This window comes from Terrapene carolina, unplaced genomic scaffold (genome assembly GCF_002925995.2).
Source record: "Terrapene carolina triunguis isolate 2854851 unplaced genomic scaffold, T_m_triunguis-2.0 Scaffold95, whole genome shotgun sequence".
In the NCBI taxonomy this organism is placed as follows: Eukaryota; Metazoa; Chordata; order Testudines; family Emydidae; genus Terrapene; species Terrapene triunguis.
In genome coordinates this window covers 13,205,659-13,220,055 of record NW_020664446.1, presented here as the reverse complement: position 1 = coordinate 13,220,055, position 14,397 = coordinate 13,205,659, and the positions used below count along the sequence as shown (strand labels likewise).

General features: G+C 38.3%; 1 protein-coding gene across 1 annotated transcript in view; it reads right to left on the bottom strand.

Moving 5' to 3' along the window:
• The window catches only part of ATRNL1 (attractin like 1), a 998,829-nt gene that overhangs the window by 494,707 nt on the left and 489,725 nt on the right, over positions 1-14,397 (bottom strand). Inside the window, exons 22-24 of the mRNA XM_026651053.2 lie at positions 9,404-9,498; positions 6,221-6,299; positions 4,747-4,904 (exon numbers count right to left, since the gene is read on the bottom strand). Coding sequence (XP_026506838.1) covers positions 4,747-4,904; positions 6,221-6,299; positions 9,404-9,498 — 332 coding nt within the window. The remainder of the gene's footprint in view (positions 1-4,746; positions 4,905-6,220; positions 6,300-9,403; positions 9,499-14,397) is intronic.

Here is a 14,397-nt window from a genome sequence, read left to right as displayed (position 1 = left end):
GCAAGAATACTGTGGGAGACTGTATCAAAAGCTTTGCTAAAGTCAAGGAATAACACATCCACTGCTTTCCCCTCATCCACAGAGCCAGTTATCTCATCATAGAAGACAATTAGATTAGTCATGCATGACTTGCCCTTGGTGAATCCATGCTGACTGTTCCTGATCACTTTCCTCTCCTCTACGTGCTTCAAAATTGATTCCTTGAGGACCTGCTCCATGATTTTTCCAGGGACTGAGGTGAGGCTGACTGGCCTGTAGTTCCCCAGGTCCTCCTCCTTCCCCTTTTTAAAGATGGGCACTATATTTGCCTTTTTTCCAATCATCCGGGACCTCCCCCGATCACCATGAGTTTTCAAAGATAATGGCCAATGGCTCTGCAATCACATCCACCAACTCCTTTAGTACACTTGGATGCAGTGCATCCGGCCCCATGGACTTGTGCTCATCCAGCTTTTCTAAATAGTCCTGAACCACTTCTTTCTCCACAGAGGGCTGGTCACCTCCTCCCCATACTGTGCTTCCTAGTGCAGTAGTCTGGGAGCTGACCTTGTTTGTGAAGACAAAGGCAAAAAAAGCATTGAGTACATTAGCTTTTACCACATCCTCTGTCACTAGGTTGCCTCCCCCATTCAGTAAGGGGCCCACACTTTCCTTAACTTTCTTCTTGTTGCTAACATACCTGTGGAAACCCTTCTTGTTACTCTTGATATCCCTTGCTAGCTGCAACTCCAAGTGTGATTTGGCCTTCCTGATTTCACTCCTGCATTCCTGAGCAATATTTTTATACTCTTCCCTGGTCATTTGTCCAAGCTTCCACTTCTTGTAAGCTTCTTTTTTGTGTTTAAGATCAGCAAGGATTTCACTGTTAAGCCAAGCTGGTCGCCTGCCATATTTACTATTCTTTCTATACATCGGGATGGTTTGTTCCTGCAACCTCAATAAGGATTCTTTAAAATACAGCCAGCTCTCCTGGACTCCTTTCCCCCTCATGTTATTCTCCCAGGGGATCCTGTCCATCAGTTCCCTGAGGGAGTCAAAGTATGCTTTTCTGAAGTCCAGGGTCCATATTCTGCTGCTCTCCTTTCTTCCTTGTGTCAGGATCCCGAACTTGACCATCTCATGGTCACTGCCTCCCAAATTCCCATCAACTTTTGCTTCCCCTACTAATTCTTCCCTGTTTGTGAGCAGCAGGTCAAGAAGAGCTCTGCCCCTACTTGTTTCCTCCAGCACTTGCACCAGTAAATTGTGCCCTACACTTTCCCAAAACTTCCTGGATTGTCTGTGCACTGCTGTATTGCTCTCCCAGCAGATAGCGGGGTGATTGAAGTCTATGAGAACTAGGGCCTGTGATCTAGCAACTTCTGTTAGTTGCCTGAAGAAAGCCTCGTCCACCTCATCCCCCGGTCTGGTGGTCTATAGCAGATTCACATCAGGACATCACCCTTGTTGCTCACACTTCTAAACTTAATCCAGAGACTCTTAGGTTTTTCTGCAGTTTCACACTTTGCAATGCTGAAGTCAGCTGTGACATTAAAAAATAGGAAACTTGTCAAAGCAAAGACTCATAAATACTTCGCACCGAGTACAGTTAGGGAGTACTTTCATGGCACATCAACACTTGGAATGTAGTATTCAAAACGAGATATGGAAATATATGGGGAGATACCAAGGACAAAGCTGGCACAAACAAGTGAATTAAACTTTAAGTGATGTGTAAAGAGTTTTGTTACTTGTAAAATCATACCAGAAATACTAGTAGCTGAAATGCATATCTGTGAAGCATACCTTCTATAAAAGGTGAACACACTGCGAGCATTTACTTCCCAGAAGGTAGGTATGTAAGTCTCCTTTTTGCAGTGTATTGCTTTGTTTTTAGACAATAAATTTGGCTATGTTTGGTTATTTGGTCTCTTGAACAAACTGTGAGTGTAGTCAATCAATTGGCTACACCTTGTAGTCAATACTCTAAAGCATATTCCAGTTCCAGAAGCAGGGCAGTCATAATTGGAGTCCCACATAAATATCAGTTTACGGGGTGGCTAGTCCTGCTAACGTGCTCAGCGCTGTACTGGGGCAATGGCTAGTAGGGAGGATGGTATCTTTGCCCCAGATGAAAGTAGAGGTGATTTAGCCAGCCCCAGGACACTATGGTTACTCGTAACTGTAAAAGTTTTCGCAAACAAGAATGGCAGTGCTATGTGCAGGTAGATACAAGCCATCCGTACAGGAGTGGTGGGTACTGAAGTTGCCAGTGTCGAGAGGCTCGGTGTTGAGGGATCACTACTGGGTGACACCTGAAGCTTGACTGAGCTAGTTCAGAAGCACAATGACTAGTGCCTGAGAAGATGCCAGACAGGCCCATTTTAGGCCTTAAGCCCTCTATAAGAGAGGAAGGATGAGGGGATCTCTGCCTTTTCTTGCTAGACCTGGAGAGGGCGACCTAAGTCTCTGCCTCTTGGCAGAACAGTGTTCCTTCCTCCCAAGAGGAATAGGCACCTTGCATTACCAACATTAAGCAGCATCACAACATCACACAATGGGCAGATTTTAAATCCAGGAGACTTTGGCTCTGCCATAAGGGCTGGACATGTTACTGGGAAAGTCACAGTAGAGAAATTAAGAAACTATTGTTTTTTGTTTTTTATAATAAAGGGCATAAAAGACTAATAACTATGACTCACCAACACTAAACATCTCAACAACTATTTATAGTACAAAGTATTAGTCGCACAGTGAGCAAGAGAAACAGACTCTGACGCCTAGGGCACAAGTGCAGCTTCAACAAACACTGCTGTCCAAAAAAAAAAAAAAAAAGAGCTTGAGTATATGGGGTACATATACTCCAAGAGTGGAAAATATATGGACAAGCACTCAGAGAAGAAGAGAGAGTTTGAGGGGGACTTATTCACTCCGAGAGCATCCCAAGCTATGGTGGTTTGCCCAGACTCTTGGTTGTTAATGCATGGGGAAGGGAGAATACTAACATGCTATCAGTCTGCAGTGGTACTTAAAAATAGGGTCTCACTCACTAGGCAAAACCCCACATTCATTTATAAGTCAAGTGGTGGCCATGCTTGATATGACCAGGTCAGCAATTCCAGAAGTTGGTAGTTTTCATTCTCTCTTACATCAGTATGCCGAAGTTTTAGAGCAGAACATGGATGAGACGATCAGGTATTTTCAGGTACTGATTTTGTCTTTCGGTTTCTTCTTCCTCAAGATTGTGGGGTACTGCATCCCCCGTGACAACGTAGATCTTCAGGCAGAGTTCACGGCAAGCTGGCATGGTAATAGATGAACATTATAGGATTATGTCTTCTTAATAATGTTTGTCTTAGAAGGGTGATTCAGGTATCCTCAGCTCTTGCATTATGAGAGAAGAAATGACCGGTTGACTCATACATAGGTTATATTATTTAAGAGTGCCAACCATGAGGGATTTCTGGCAGAAGAGGCAGTCCTATCTTCACACAATAGGTCTGGTGCATAGGAGAGAATGCCTGACTAATTTTAGGCTCACCCAGTGTTAGAGAATATACAGGCTAAATGGTGATGTTTCTGTGTCAGGTTCCTTTATGGTTTGAAGGTAATTGTTTTAGCCCATTGTCCTGAATCTAGGCTCAGTCCAGGTAATCAGGGTCTACTCATAAGATGATTCTTATGGATGGGTGAAACAGCTTTTGCACTGGATAACCCTAACTTTTATACCTAATTATCTTGACTTGGACATGGTTATGGGATGCTTGTAGTGATGGGTGCCATGTACTTGGCTGATTTGTGGCAGTACTGCTAGCAGGAAATTTGGGCCTGTTGTGATGGATTAAGTAAAACACAAGGGACTTGGAAAGCCATATGTGATTTTAACAATTTATTCTAAAAATAATTCTTTAATGAAATTGAGGCTGTAAGCCTTTCATCCAGATACCTTCTGAAATGTCCTCTGTGGGATGGACAGACAATCAGCAATCCAAAATGCAGCTATATTAATGAAAGCTAGAAAGATCCTTGAAATTTCTAGCAAAAAAACACAAAACAGTATAACAACTACGGAAGAATCTCACACCTTAGAGGCCTGAATCGAGAGAGATACTCAGTGCCATCAATTCCCACTGATATCACTAGAAATTCAGGGTATTAAACACCTCACTCGTTTAAGTCCCAAAAGAGAAAATGAATTCTAAATGAATACACCTTTTACCAAATGTTATGTCTCTCTCACCAACAGAAGTTTATCCACTAAAAGATACTACCTCACCCAACTTGTCTCGCTAATATCCTGAGACCAGCACAGCTACAACAACGCTGAATACAAGCTGTCACACTATAGTACAGCACAGACATTAAACCTTTAACCAATTAAAATTCAATTAGTAAGAAAGCTAATGGTTTACAAAAACCTAATCAGAACATATATTATTGTTATGCACTAATTTTTACCTTGAGGGTACAATTGAGGATTAAAAATCTCATTCATTTTGAACAAACATTTGTAAACAAAATAGCCCTCAATACAAATGTCATAATTAATGGAACATAAATAAACAGGAGTAAGTCATTAGTCATTTGGAGGTACTCCAGTTTGCAAAAAGACTAAATATATACAACAAATCATACTCTGGAGAATATATTATCTACATAATAATCATTTCTGCAGTCTCCATAGCAGTGGAAATATTCATTTAAGTAACAAAACAAAACCTCTCACAATCACCAGGAGTAGTAAATGGCTTAATATTTACAACTAACCTGTATTTTGATTGGCCAGGAAAAATTGCTGACATACACATAGAAAGTGATGTTTGGGTTACTCCGAAAGTTGAATTTTTCACAAGAAAAGCTATCTGTAAATTCCTTGACATTAGTCTTGGAAACAACAGGAATCTCTTCTCCAGATATTGTTCCTGCTAAAAATATAAAGAAATATTAAATTATCATAAAAGGGGCCAAAGTAAGTTTGCTCAGGCACCTGCAATTTAACTTTACTTGAGAGTGCTTGACATTGCAACCTTAACATTCTTTTATATTTTATTTTCTGTTTATTATATATTATACATTAAACATACAAGTATATGACACACATATATACACACACATAGAAAATTCACACACACTACCATGCCAATTTCAAAAGATTATGAATGATTCATAAAATTGATGGAAGATGTACTTTGATATGAGTTTTATTGCAAGCTTATCCCGGTTAACTACACAGCTAATACGGTTTCCCCTAGTAATTTACATCCCATTTCAATAAAAATTCATAGGTTACTAAAGTGTGGAAAGTGAATTTGTCTACATTTTAAAATATTGCTATACTGTTTCAACTGCTCTTAGAAACTTGAATAATAAACCAGATAACCATATATCATTTATTGTAAACCATAAGGCTTCTCACCAATTCTGTTTGATCAGGGCATTGCTGACTTAGTAAAGTAAAAAAGATGATCATGGAAAAAAATAGAATTTGCTAGCAAAGATATGTTAAAACAAAGCTTTCAAGACCTCCCATAAAATACTGTTAGATGCAACTAAGTGCAAAAATTCTCAAGAATATGTAAGTTCTTAAACCATCTTTAAAGGCCTAGTTTTATTCTTTTTTAAAAAATGTACATTTTAAGTTGTAAGCATTATGCTTCTCCTTGGATATATTTTCAGAAAGTCAACAGAACCAATTCATGGAAACTTCCTAAATAAAGCTTTTCTTCCTCTTTATTAAAGCAAAAGGCATAATGGGGTTCAAAGTTTGGGAAAAAAACAGATAAGCAGCTCCTTTTATCAGCATTCACAGATGAATTTTATTGTTTGATATCGATATTAAGGTTAATAATTAAATTTTTAGCTTGAACACTGAAACAAAGAAATTAAAATCTCAGTCTCCCCGGTAGTTTAGGAAGTAATTTATCTTAATTAAAATCACAGCATTTCATAACACTGCCATTTTAAAAAATTAAATAGAGTACAAGCTTTTGCTACCAAAGTAATTTTAATTGAATAGAAGAGAAAGTTAACATGTTAATGAAGCTTTGTTCAGATTACAAATTATTATCTGAATTTTAAGTAATATTATTAATACTAGCATAATGATAATAGTAAAATAATACATTTTATAAAATTTTATTACTGAAATTAGCAACAAAGAGGACAATTATCTTAAAATAGCTTAAACGAACAGTTCTTGAGACATACAGGGCAAAGACATCATGCCAAAATGCTTCCTTACCTGTAGAACCAATAGACCATGTAATATTGAGGTTAAAGTTGTTTGATGCATTAATTGATATATCCAAATTTTTGTTTGACTAGATATAAAGAAAAGATAACATTAAAATTAACAAAATATAACAGAAACGTACTGCACTGAATGTACCTCTATTGTACATAATTAAACAAACTTTTTAATTCTCCCCCTTTTTCACATATCTACTGTAGACTGCAAACACTGGGCCCAGTGAAGTCAAGAGCAAAACTCCCATTGGCAGGACATGACCCTGAGATATAACTTTCACCAATGATCTTGTTTTATATTACAATCCAAATCAAGAAACACTATTTTTTGAAAACTAAAAAACTCAGCCTATATATGAATAAAAATATTCATAAAAATTACTTGTCTTGCTAACAAAAATTTGCTCAGTAAAGGATATTCTAACATATTTCATCCAGTCTATACTTAAATGATCCCAGTTAGTGGGTTTCCACCACTGTCATAGAATCATAGAATATCAGGGTTGGAAGGGACCTCAGGAGGTCATCTAATCCAACCCCCTGCTCAAAGCAGGACCAATCCCCAACTAAATCATCCCAGCCAGGGCTTTGTCAAGCCTGACCTTAAAAACCTCTAAGGAAGGAGATTCCACCACCTCCCTAGGTAACCCATTCCAGTGCTTCACCACCCTCCTAGTGAAAAGGTTTTTCCTAATATCCAACCTAAACCTCCCCCATTTCAACTTGAGACCATTACTCCTTGTTCTGTCATCTGCTATCACTGAGAACAGTCTAGATCCATCCTCTTTGGAACCCCCTTTCAGGTAGTTGAAAGCAGCTATCAAATCCCTCCTCATTCTTCTCTTCTGCAGACTAAATAATCCCAGTTCCCTCAGCCTCTCCTCATAAGTCATGTGCTCCAGCCCCCTAATCATTTTTGTTGCCCTCCACTGGACTTTTTCCAATTTTTCCACATCCTTCTTGTAGTGTGGGGCCCAAAACTGAACACAGCACTCCAGATGAGGCCTGACCAATGTCAAATAGAGGGGAATGATCACGTCCCTCGATCTGTTGGCAATGCCCCTACTTATACAGCCCAAAATGCTGTTAGCCTTCTTGGCAACAAGAACACACTGTTGACTCATATCCAGCTTCTCGTCCACTGTAACCCCTACGTCCTTTTCTGCAGAACTGCTTCCTAGCCATTCAGTCCCTAGTCTGTAGCAGTGCATGGGATTCTTCCGTCCTAAGTGCAGGACTCTGCACTCATCCTTGTTGAACCTCATCAGATTTCTTTTGGCCCAATCCTCTAATTTGTCTAGGTCCTTCTGTATCCTATCCCCACCCTCCAGCGTATCTACCATTCCTCCCAATTTAGTGTCATCTGCAAACTTGTTGAGGGTACAGTCCACGCCAACCTCCAGATCATTAATGTCTTTGGTAGACTATATATACTGTAGTAACCTTCACTTTTAGAAAATACTTTCTGACTCACACACAGAACTAACTTTGAGATAAGATTGCTCAGATTAATTTCCTGGGAACATAATCACCACAAATCAAGGAAATCACCCTTTATAGTAAACTAACACCAAAAAACATTCACAGAATATCAGGTCCACCATAAACTTCATTTCATTTCCAATATACAACCATCCAAAATGTATACATCCAGTTCTTTTAAATCAGAGTCAAACATACAAGCTTCACTGTGATTACAGGCTCACAGCCTGGCAGGGCCTCAAGCCTCTAGCCAAGATTGATGCCCGTATGGCATTAGGGCCATTCGCTCATTCACTTTGTAATTTTGATTTGACTCAGAAAATTTCTGAACAGTCTCTGCTGCCTTTTACAAAGTTTTATTTATTTATTTAGGGTTATTTTTGTGCCACTTTCTCATCATCATAAAGTGAGACTGAGATTCCTGAGAAGTAGGAAAACAGTAGGAAAATATGTCCTCAGTACTACACAGAAGCTATGTCTACACTGCCCAATAGTTTCGGCTACAGGGGTGTGAATAGCAATGCACACCAAAGAGCTGTGCTGTAACTCCCTCGTGTGGACGCTGTGGGTGCCAACTAAAAGGTTCGTAGTGTAGTCCTCTTCAAGCAGGACTACATTAATGCAAAGTAAGAACCTTTTAGTTTACACCCACAGTATTTACATGGGACAATTACAGCTCAGCATGCTCCTGGGTGCACACTTCTATTCACACCCCAGTACTCTGAACTGTAGGACAGTGTAAATGAGCCCTAAGTGGCAAATGAGATGAGACATCTTAAACATGAGATCTTCTTATCATATAATCTATGTGATGCATCATCATAATTATCCTCTGCTGAAAATTCTCTGGTTTAGGTCATGAGGACACACTCATTAAAATATAACTCAATTTTATACATATCTAGGGATGGGTATTTTGTGACAAAAAATTAGCTACTGCAATCTTCCCTACCATAGCTGCCACTCTCCTTCCCCACCTTCTGGAACCCCCGACCTTCTTCATCCTAATTCTAGAAATGTCCTGACCAGATCAGGCCAGAGGGAGGCACCAGATGCCAACACCACCTCAACCAGCTCCAGAAGCATCCCAAATACCACCTGGGATGTGAGGCTTTGTCACAGCCTCCCCCCTAGCCTCCCCATATACCCTTTGTGTGCTCTTTTCCTTCCCCACCTAAGAAAAGTCTGGCTTAGTCAGACAAGACTGTGTATTTTGCAACAACAATATAAGCCTGTAACCAGAAAAGTAGCTAAAAGCAATACCCTAAACAGCCAATGCTGGTACACATCTGCCATGTTTTGGAGTTGCTGATCAGACCATGTGCTATGCCTGTGTTGCAGTGAGGTTGCAAGAGGACAACAGAGAACAACAATGCAAACCTATTTGTTTAGATTGCTCCTCTAAAATGACAGAAATATAATTTTGTAAGTTATATGAATGTTTTAGAAAGCTGCAATATCAAAAATATGGAAACTGAATTTAGAGATATTTATCTCAAGAACACCTACTTTTCAGAAAGTTAAAGAAGTTTAAAGATGGGTCTTGCATAGAAGTCAAAGAAAGTCCAGTGATGTCAACAAGTTTTGGATTATCCCTAGATACCTGACAGGTGCTTGGCAGAGCTAAAATCACAATCAAATACAATGGAAAATTTTGAAGAAAATTACATTAGGATTGATTAATTACATTTCTCACCTGTTCAGGGTTTGCTATAAAGTTTATGGCAGTGAAGTGGCGATCATCTTCTTGTAATAAGCTGAAGGTAAACTGGTAGTCAATCAAAAGGCTGTCTGTGGGCAAAACAGATTGTAAAAAAACTGCCAAGTAGGATTCTGGTGCACATATATTTTAAAAAATATTAAACGTACTGTAGTACCTGAACATTTACTATTACTTTTACTTCAAATATATGGAGAATGGTAAAGGTCAGAAAGTCATTTGGCATTTCAATGTTTATGTATTTGTCACCAAACAATCTGTCGGTGCAGTCAGAAAGTATGAACTTAAGCAAAATAGTCTAAATTGAGAAATAAGAATTAGCATAAAGATTCAAAAGTTATTTTTCACTAAATTATAAATTGTACTATTACCAAGATAGTCGTGCCTCCTGAATTAGTACGTTTTTTCAAAAGAGCCTATAAAATATAGTAGGAACATTGTCAGTTTCCAGATTTTTACACTGAAAAATGGTTTAAATTTTTGTTAAAAATGCACTTAAATGTTTTAGGTTTATTCTAATACTTGCATGGATTTTACAATGTTCTGCAACTGAATTATATAGATGTTACAATTACTAAGCTTCACAGTACCGAAAAATAAAAGAACTGTCTCTACAGTAAAGGTGCACACAGGTATGGTGCTGTAGTTATACGGCTAATAATGAAGTGGTACATTGGAATTTTAGCACCAATAGTACACCATACCAGTATACCCCATTGCAGAACTGCTGCAGTTCTATGGTGAAATCTTGGCTCCATTGAAACAAATGGGAGTTTGGTCATTTATTTCAAAAAAGATTTCCTCTATAATATCCTTCATATCGATAATAAATTTTACCACCAAGTCTCATCCTACTAAAGGAAAGAAAGGGAATGGAGGTTGTTTAGTAGTTCCTTTTTATACCACTTTCAGGCAACAATACCCAACAATGATTTTTGGTGTCCTCTAATCATACCTCTTTCCATGAAATTCTGTTAGCCACTAATGAGCCTCATCTTACATATATAAAACCTATGTTCCTCTGAACAAAACTAGTAACAACTATTAAGGAAGTAGAAGGCAGGGTCAAGGCAGGAAGAAGTTATATCAGTCTCAATTGATGCTTTTCTGTTGGGTCTGATGGCATCTTCCTGCTACTGACAGAAGTCTTCTGTGCAGTACTATAGGGAATCTAGGTCATGATCTGAAACCTGGCATTTCCTTACAGTACTCTGTGGCTGACCAGATTGGTGAGTGGCAGTGCAGTGGACTCAGCACAGAGGCAGGTGCTTGTCCTGTCTTCATTAAAAAAGGAGAGCTTGAGTAATGAGCAAAGTGCAAAACGACAAGGGAGAAGGAGAGGAAGGAGGGGAGCGGCAAGGAAGGCTTAACTAAATGGTACAGTTGCACTTATATAGTTTTACAAACATAATTAAGAAAGCCTTGCTATCCCTCATGATAGGCCCCTCATACAATTACTAAATATTATGATCCCCATTGATTGTATAGGTAGATAAACAAATGTAGGTAGACAAAGGGTAAGATTGTCATCCCTACTCCAGCAACTTTATGCCAAGTAAAAGGGCTAGGAGTGATGCAAAAGGGCTCTCAAAACCGTGGGACCAGCCAACAGACAACAATAGGCTGCACTCTCCAGTGTAGGGATGTGACACAGCAGAGGGTGGGAGGGGCATATCAGGAACAGGGCCACAACACAGCACGGTGGAGAGTCTGGGCAGTGCTATGGACCATAGCTAGAAAGGGGCAGACTGCTATAATCTAGACTGGCCTCCAGGGCTGTTAACGTTACACCAGGAACCATGGAGCAGCTCAGAATTTGAAGAATACAAAGATGGCTTAAAGACACTACAGCCCGCCACTTGGCCTTTTGCTGTGATCTCTTAGAGGTGCAGCACAGAATCTCAGCCAAGAAGCTTAAGTGACCTGCACAAGATCACACAGTGAGAGGGTGAGAGTAGACCCCAGGCCACATGTGTTCCAACAACGAGATTTTGGCATCTTATGTGCACATGACTTTAAAAAGTAAAATAAAATAGAAGTTGAAAAGCTACATTTAATCTTTTAAAATTGAAGTTACTTAGCAGTCAGCAAAATAATTTCCCAGAAATACATATTTTTCAATTACTTCAAAATGTTTAGCTTTTTATTGTCTGTTATACCATAAAGATGAATATTTTTTCCTTTAGCTATATGTCAACATCATTAATGTTAGCAGCTTCACAGATACTGTGTTACTCTCATTTAATCTGTGTTTGTAAAGTAAATGCCAAGGAAAAAGGATCTTGTTATTCAGGAAAAAATAAAAGCCTCTCCCAATGGCAAAAGATGGTGAACTAGATAACTCCCCATATCTTTACTATCTACAATAGTTTACAACAAGACTTCCACTTTTTTCTTGGCCTTGCATCTGCAACACAATAACCATAAATTACCAAAGAGAATAAAAATTGGTTTTATATGGTAACATTTTATATTCAAAGCTACGGCTATACTAGAGATCTTACAGCAGTGCAGCAACACCCATATGAGATAGGTAAGAAATTAAGGGATTCTGGACACTCAGCATATTCTGGACACTCAGTATCAGAGTGTGAACCAACTGCCATGCTGCTCAGTAACACGTTTATATTCTAAAAGAATGATTCCAAGCAAAACAGCGTTCACTGTGAGTACGAGTTCCAGTTATATTATAGGATTCAGATTTGTTGTATGAAGTACTTTAAACAAACAGAAATTACATTAATTTAAATTACATACAATATTTATCGACATTGATTCCTTGAGATGAGAATTAATATGTACTTATATCAAGTAATTTACACTAGCTGAGGATCTGGCTCCATATACTTTTGTTTCTGTTGCAAGTATGTATTAAAACAACTATGATTTCAACGTCCTTAACCTTTACTTTTCATGAGCCTTTTTTTGTGTTTATAAGAGACATGATCACAACAACAAATTACTTTAATTGGGGAAAAAACCTGCATTGATCCCAATTAAATGGAAGGTAAGAATCTTCCAGTGTAACTTTCTGCAGCAGGGGAAGAGAGTGAAAATGCTGATAGTAAAGCACTCAAACAGCATATACAATCACCACCACTCTACCACCTGTAGTTCAACACCAACTAAAAGGCACTCTTACACTGCTTTATCTGTCTGGCCTGCATCTCATTCAAACAATGGTTATTTCCAAGTAAACTTTAGGATGAATACGTTGGCTTCTAGATATCACAGCCCAACTGAACAGACAATGCTGTTACTTGGCTAAATCCTCTCCACATTTATATAAATGGAGCATGAGGTAAAAGGTAAAAACATACCAGCTGCTCATCACATCTATAAGGCTATATAACAAAGAAATAAGTTTCTCAATGCAATATGCAGAATTATAACATTATGTTGTTTTATTAGGTTCCAACAGATAATTTCAAATTTGCTGGAAGTGAATGATTGATATACTTTATGTTCCCCTTTGACAGCTTGATTTCTTTTTGCTCTTTTACTAGGTAAAGATGACTTGTAAGTGTGAATATGACATTATCATTGCTTATGTTTGTGTGTTTAAATTGAGATGTTTAAATGTTATATTGTATTACTTTGTATTCTTAAAGATAAAGCAATATAAAAGTGGAAGAAAAATAATATTTTTTATCAGGACCATGAGTTTCAGTTCTGTCTGAGACACACTTTCCCCCATCCAAATTTAATTCCCAGCACGTTTTTCATTCACAAAGTGTTAATTAGCTATAATGATTTTCTAAAAAGACAAGGCTATTAAATGTCTTGCACGTTGCATAGATTTTTCTCTTAACTATTGAACAAATTTTAACAAAGAGTGTGAGACATAAAAATCAATGTTATATTCTTCTATTTGTAACAAAACTTTTGAATTTTTAGATATTTTACATAAAATGGCCTATTAGTATTTTATTTATTGTTACACTTTCAACAGTTTAAAAGCTCTAGAAATCTGATGTAATATAGACAGTCTTCTATCAATTTTATACTGTATCTGTGAAATTTTGTATCTGTTATTCATTATTTCTTTTTTTCTTTCTTCGTTCTACTGTCATATTTGTTTCTGTTCTCTCACTGCACCTATTTTAAAAATATAATCTCATTGCAGGACATCGGAGTTCCACATTCATTGAAGCAGACTCTAGAACCTGGGTTTCTCACCCCAGTGAGTCCCCTAACCATCAGGCTATATAGTCAGACTCACTGGCCCAATAAGTATTTATACAAAGTGGAAAAGCTTCAACTGGGGGGAGGGGAGAGGGAGAAGAGAGAGAGACCCCCTACCCCCCCACAGAATATCCTATCTGCCTGGTGGTTGTGGCACTCAGATACAATGTCGGAGACCCAAATTTAAATTCCCTTATCCACATGAGGTAGAGTGGAGAATTGAACCTGGGTGCCTCACATCCCAGGTGAATGCTGTTAACAGTAGGACTATAAAATATTGTAAGGGGAGAACTGGCAGCACCACCACCCCCTTCATTTTTTGAACGTTGCCTAAGTCTCTCTGTGAAACTAGCTCCCCCCTTCCAAGTTTTTTTGGCTAAAACTATTCACCAAATTTGTGTCAAATTCGTGAATAGTACTGGTTGCCCCAAAATAAAATATTTTTCACCTAGCTCTAGTAATCAGTCACTTACACCGTTGCAAAGCAAGGAAAAATGATACTAAGTCAGAATAGCAGCATTTTAAATCCACTTTCCAGTGATATCCATGATTGCATAAGGTGCAGGGGGCATTGGAGAATCAGGACCTTCATCTGCATCATATTAAGCAACATCACATCAGTAATTTCTATGATCAAATACAGCTGGGGCTTAGTGTTGTGATAGCCTTTTCACAATTTTGTTTTGAACTCTAAAAAAACCTTGACTACTTCCTCAATTAAGAAAGACAAAAGAATCATTAGAAACAATTCAACATGCCAGTAATAAACTCATGTGCAAGTACAA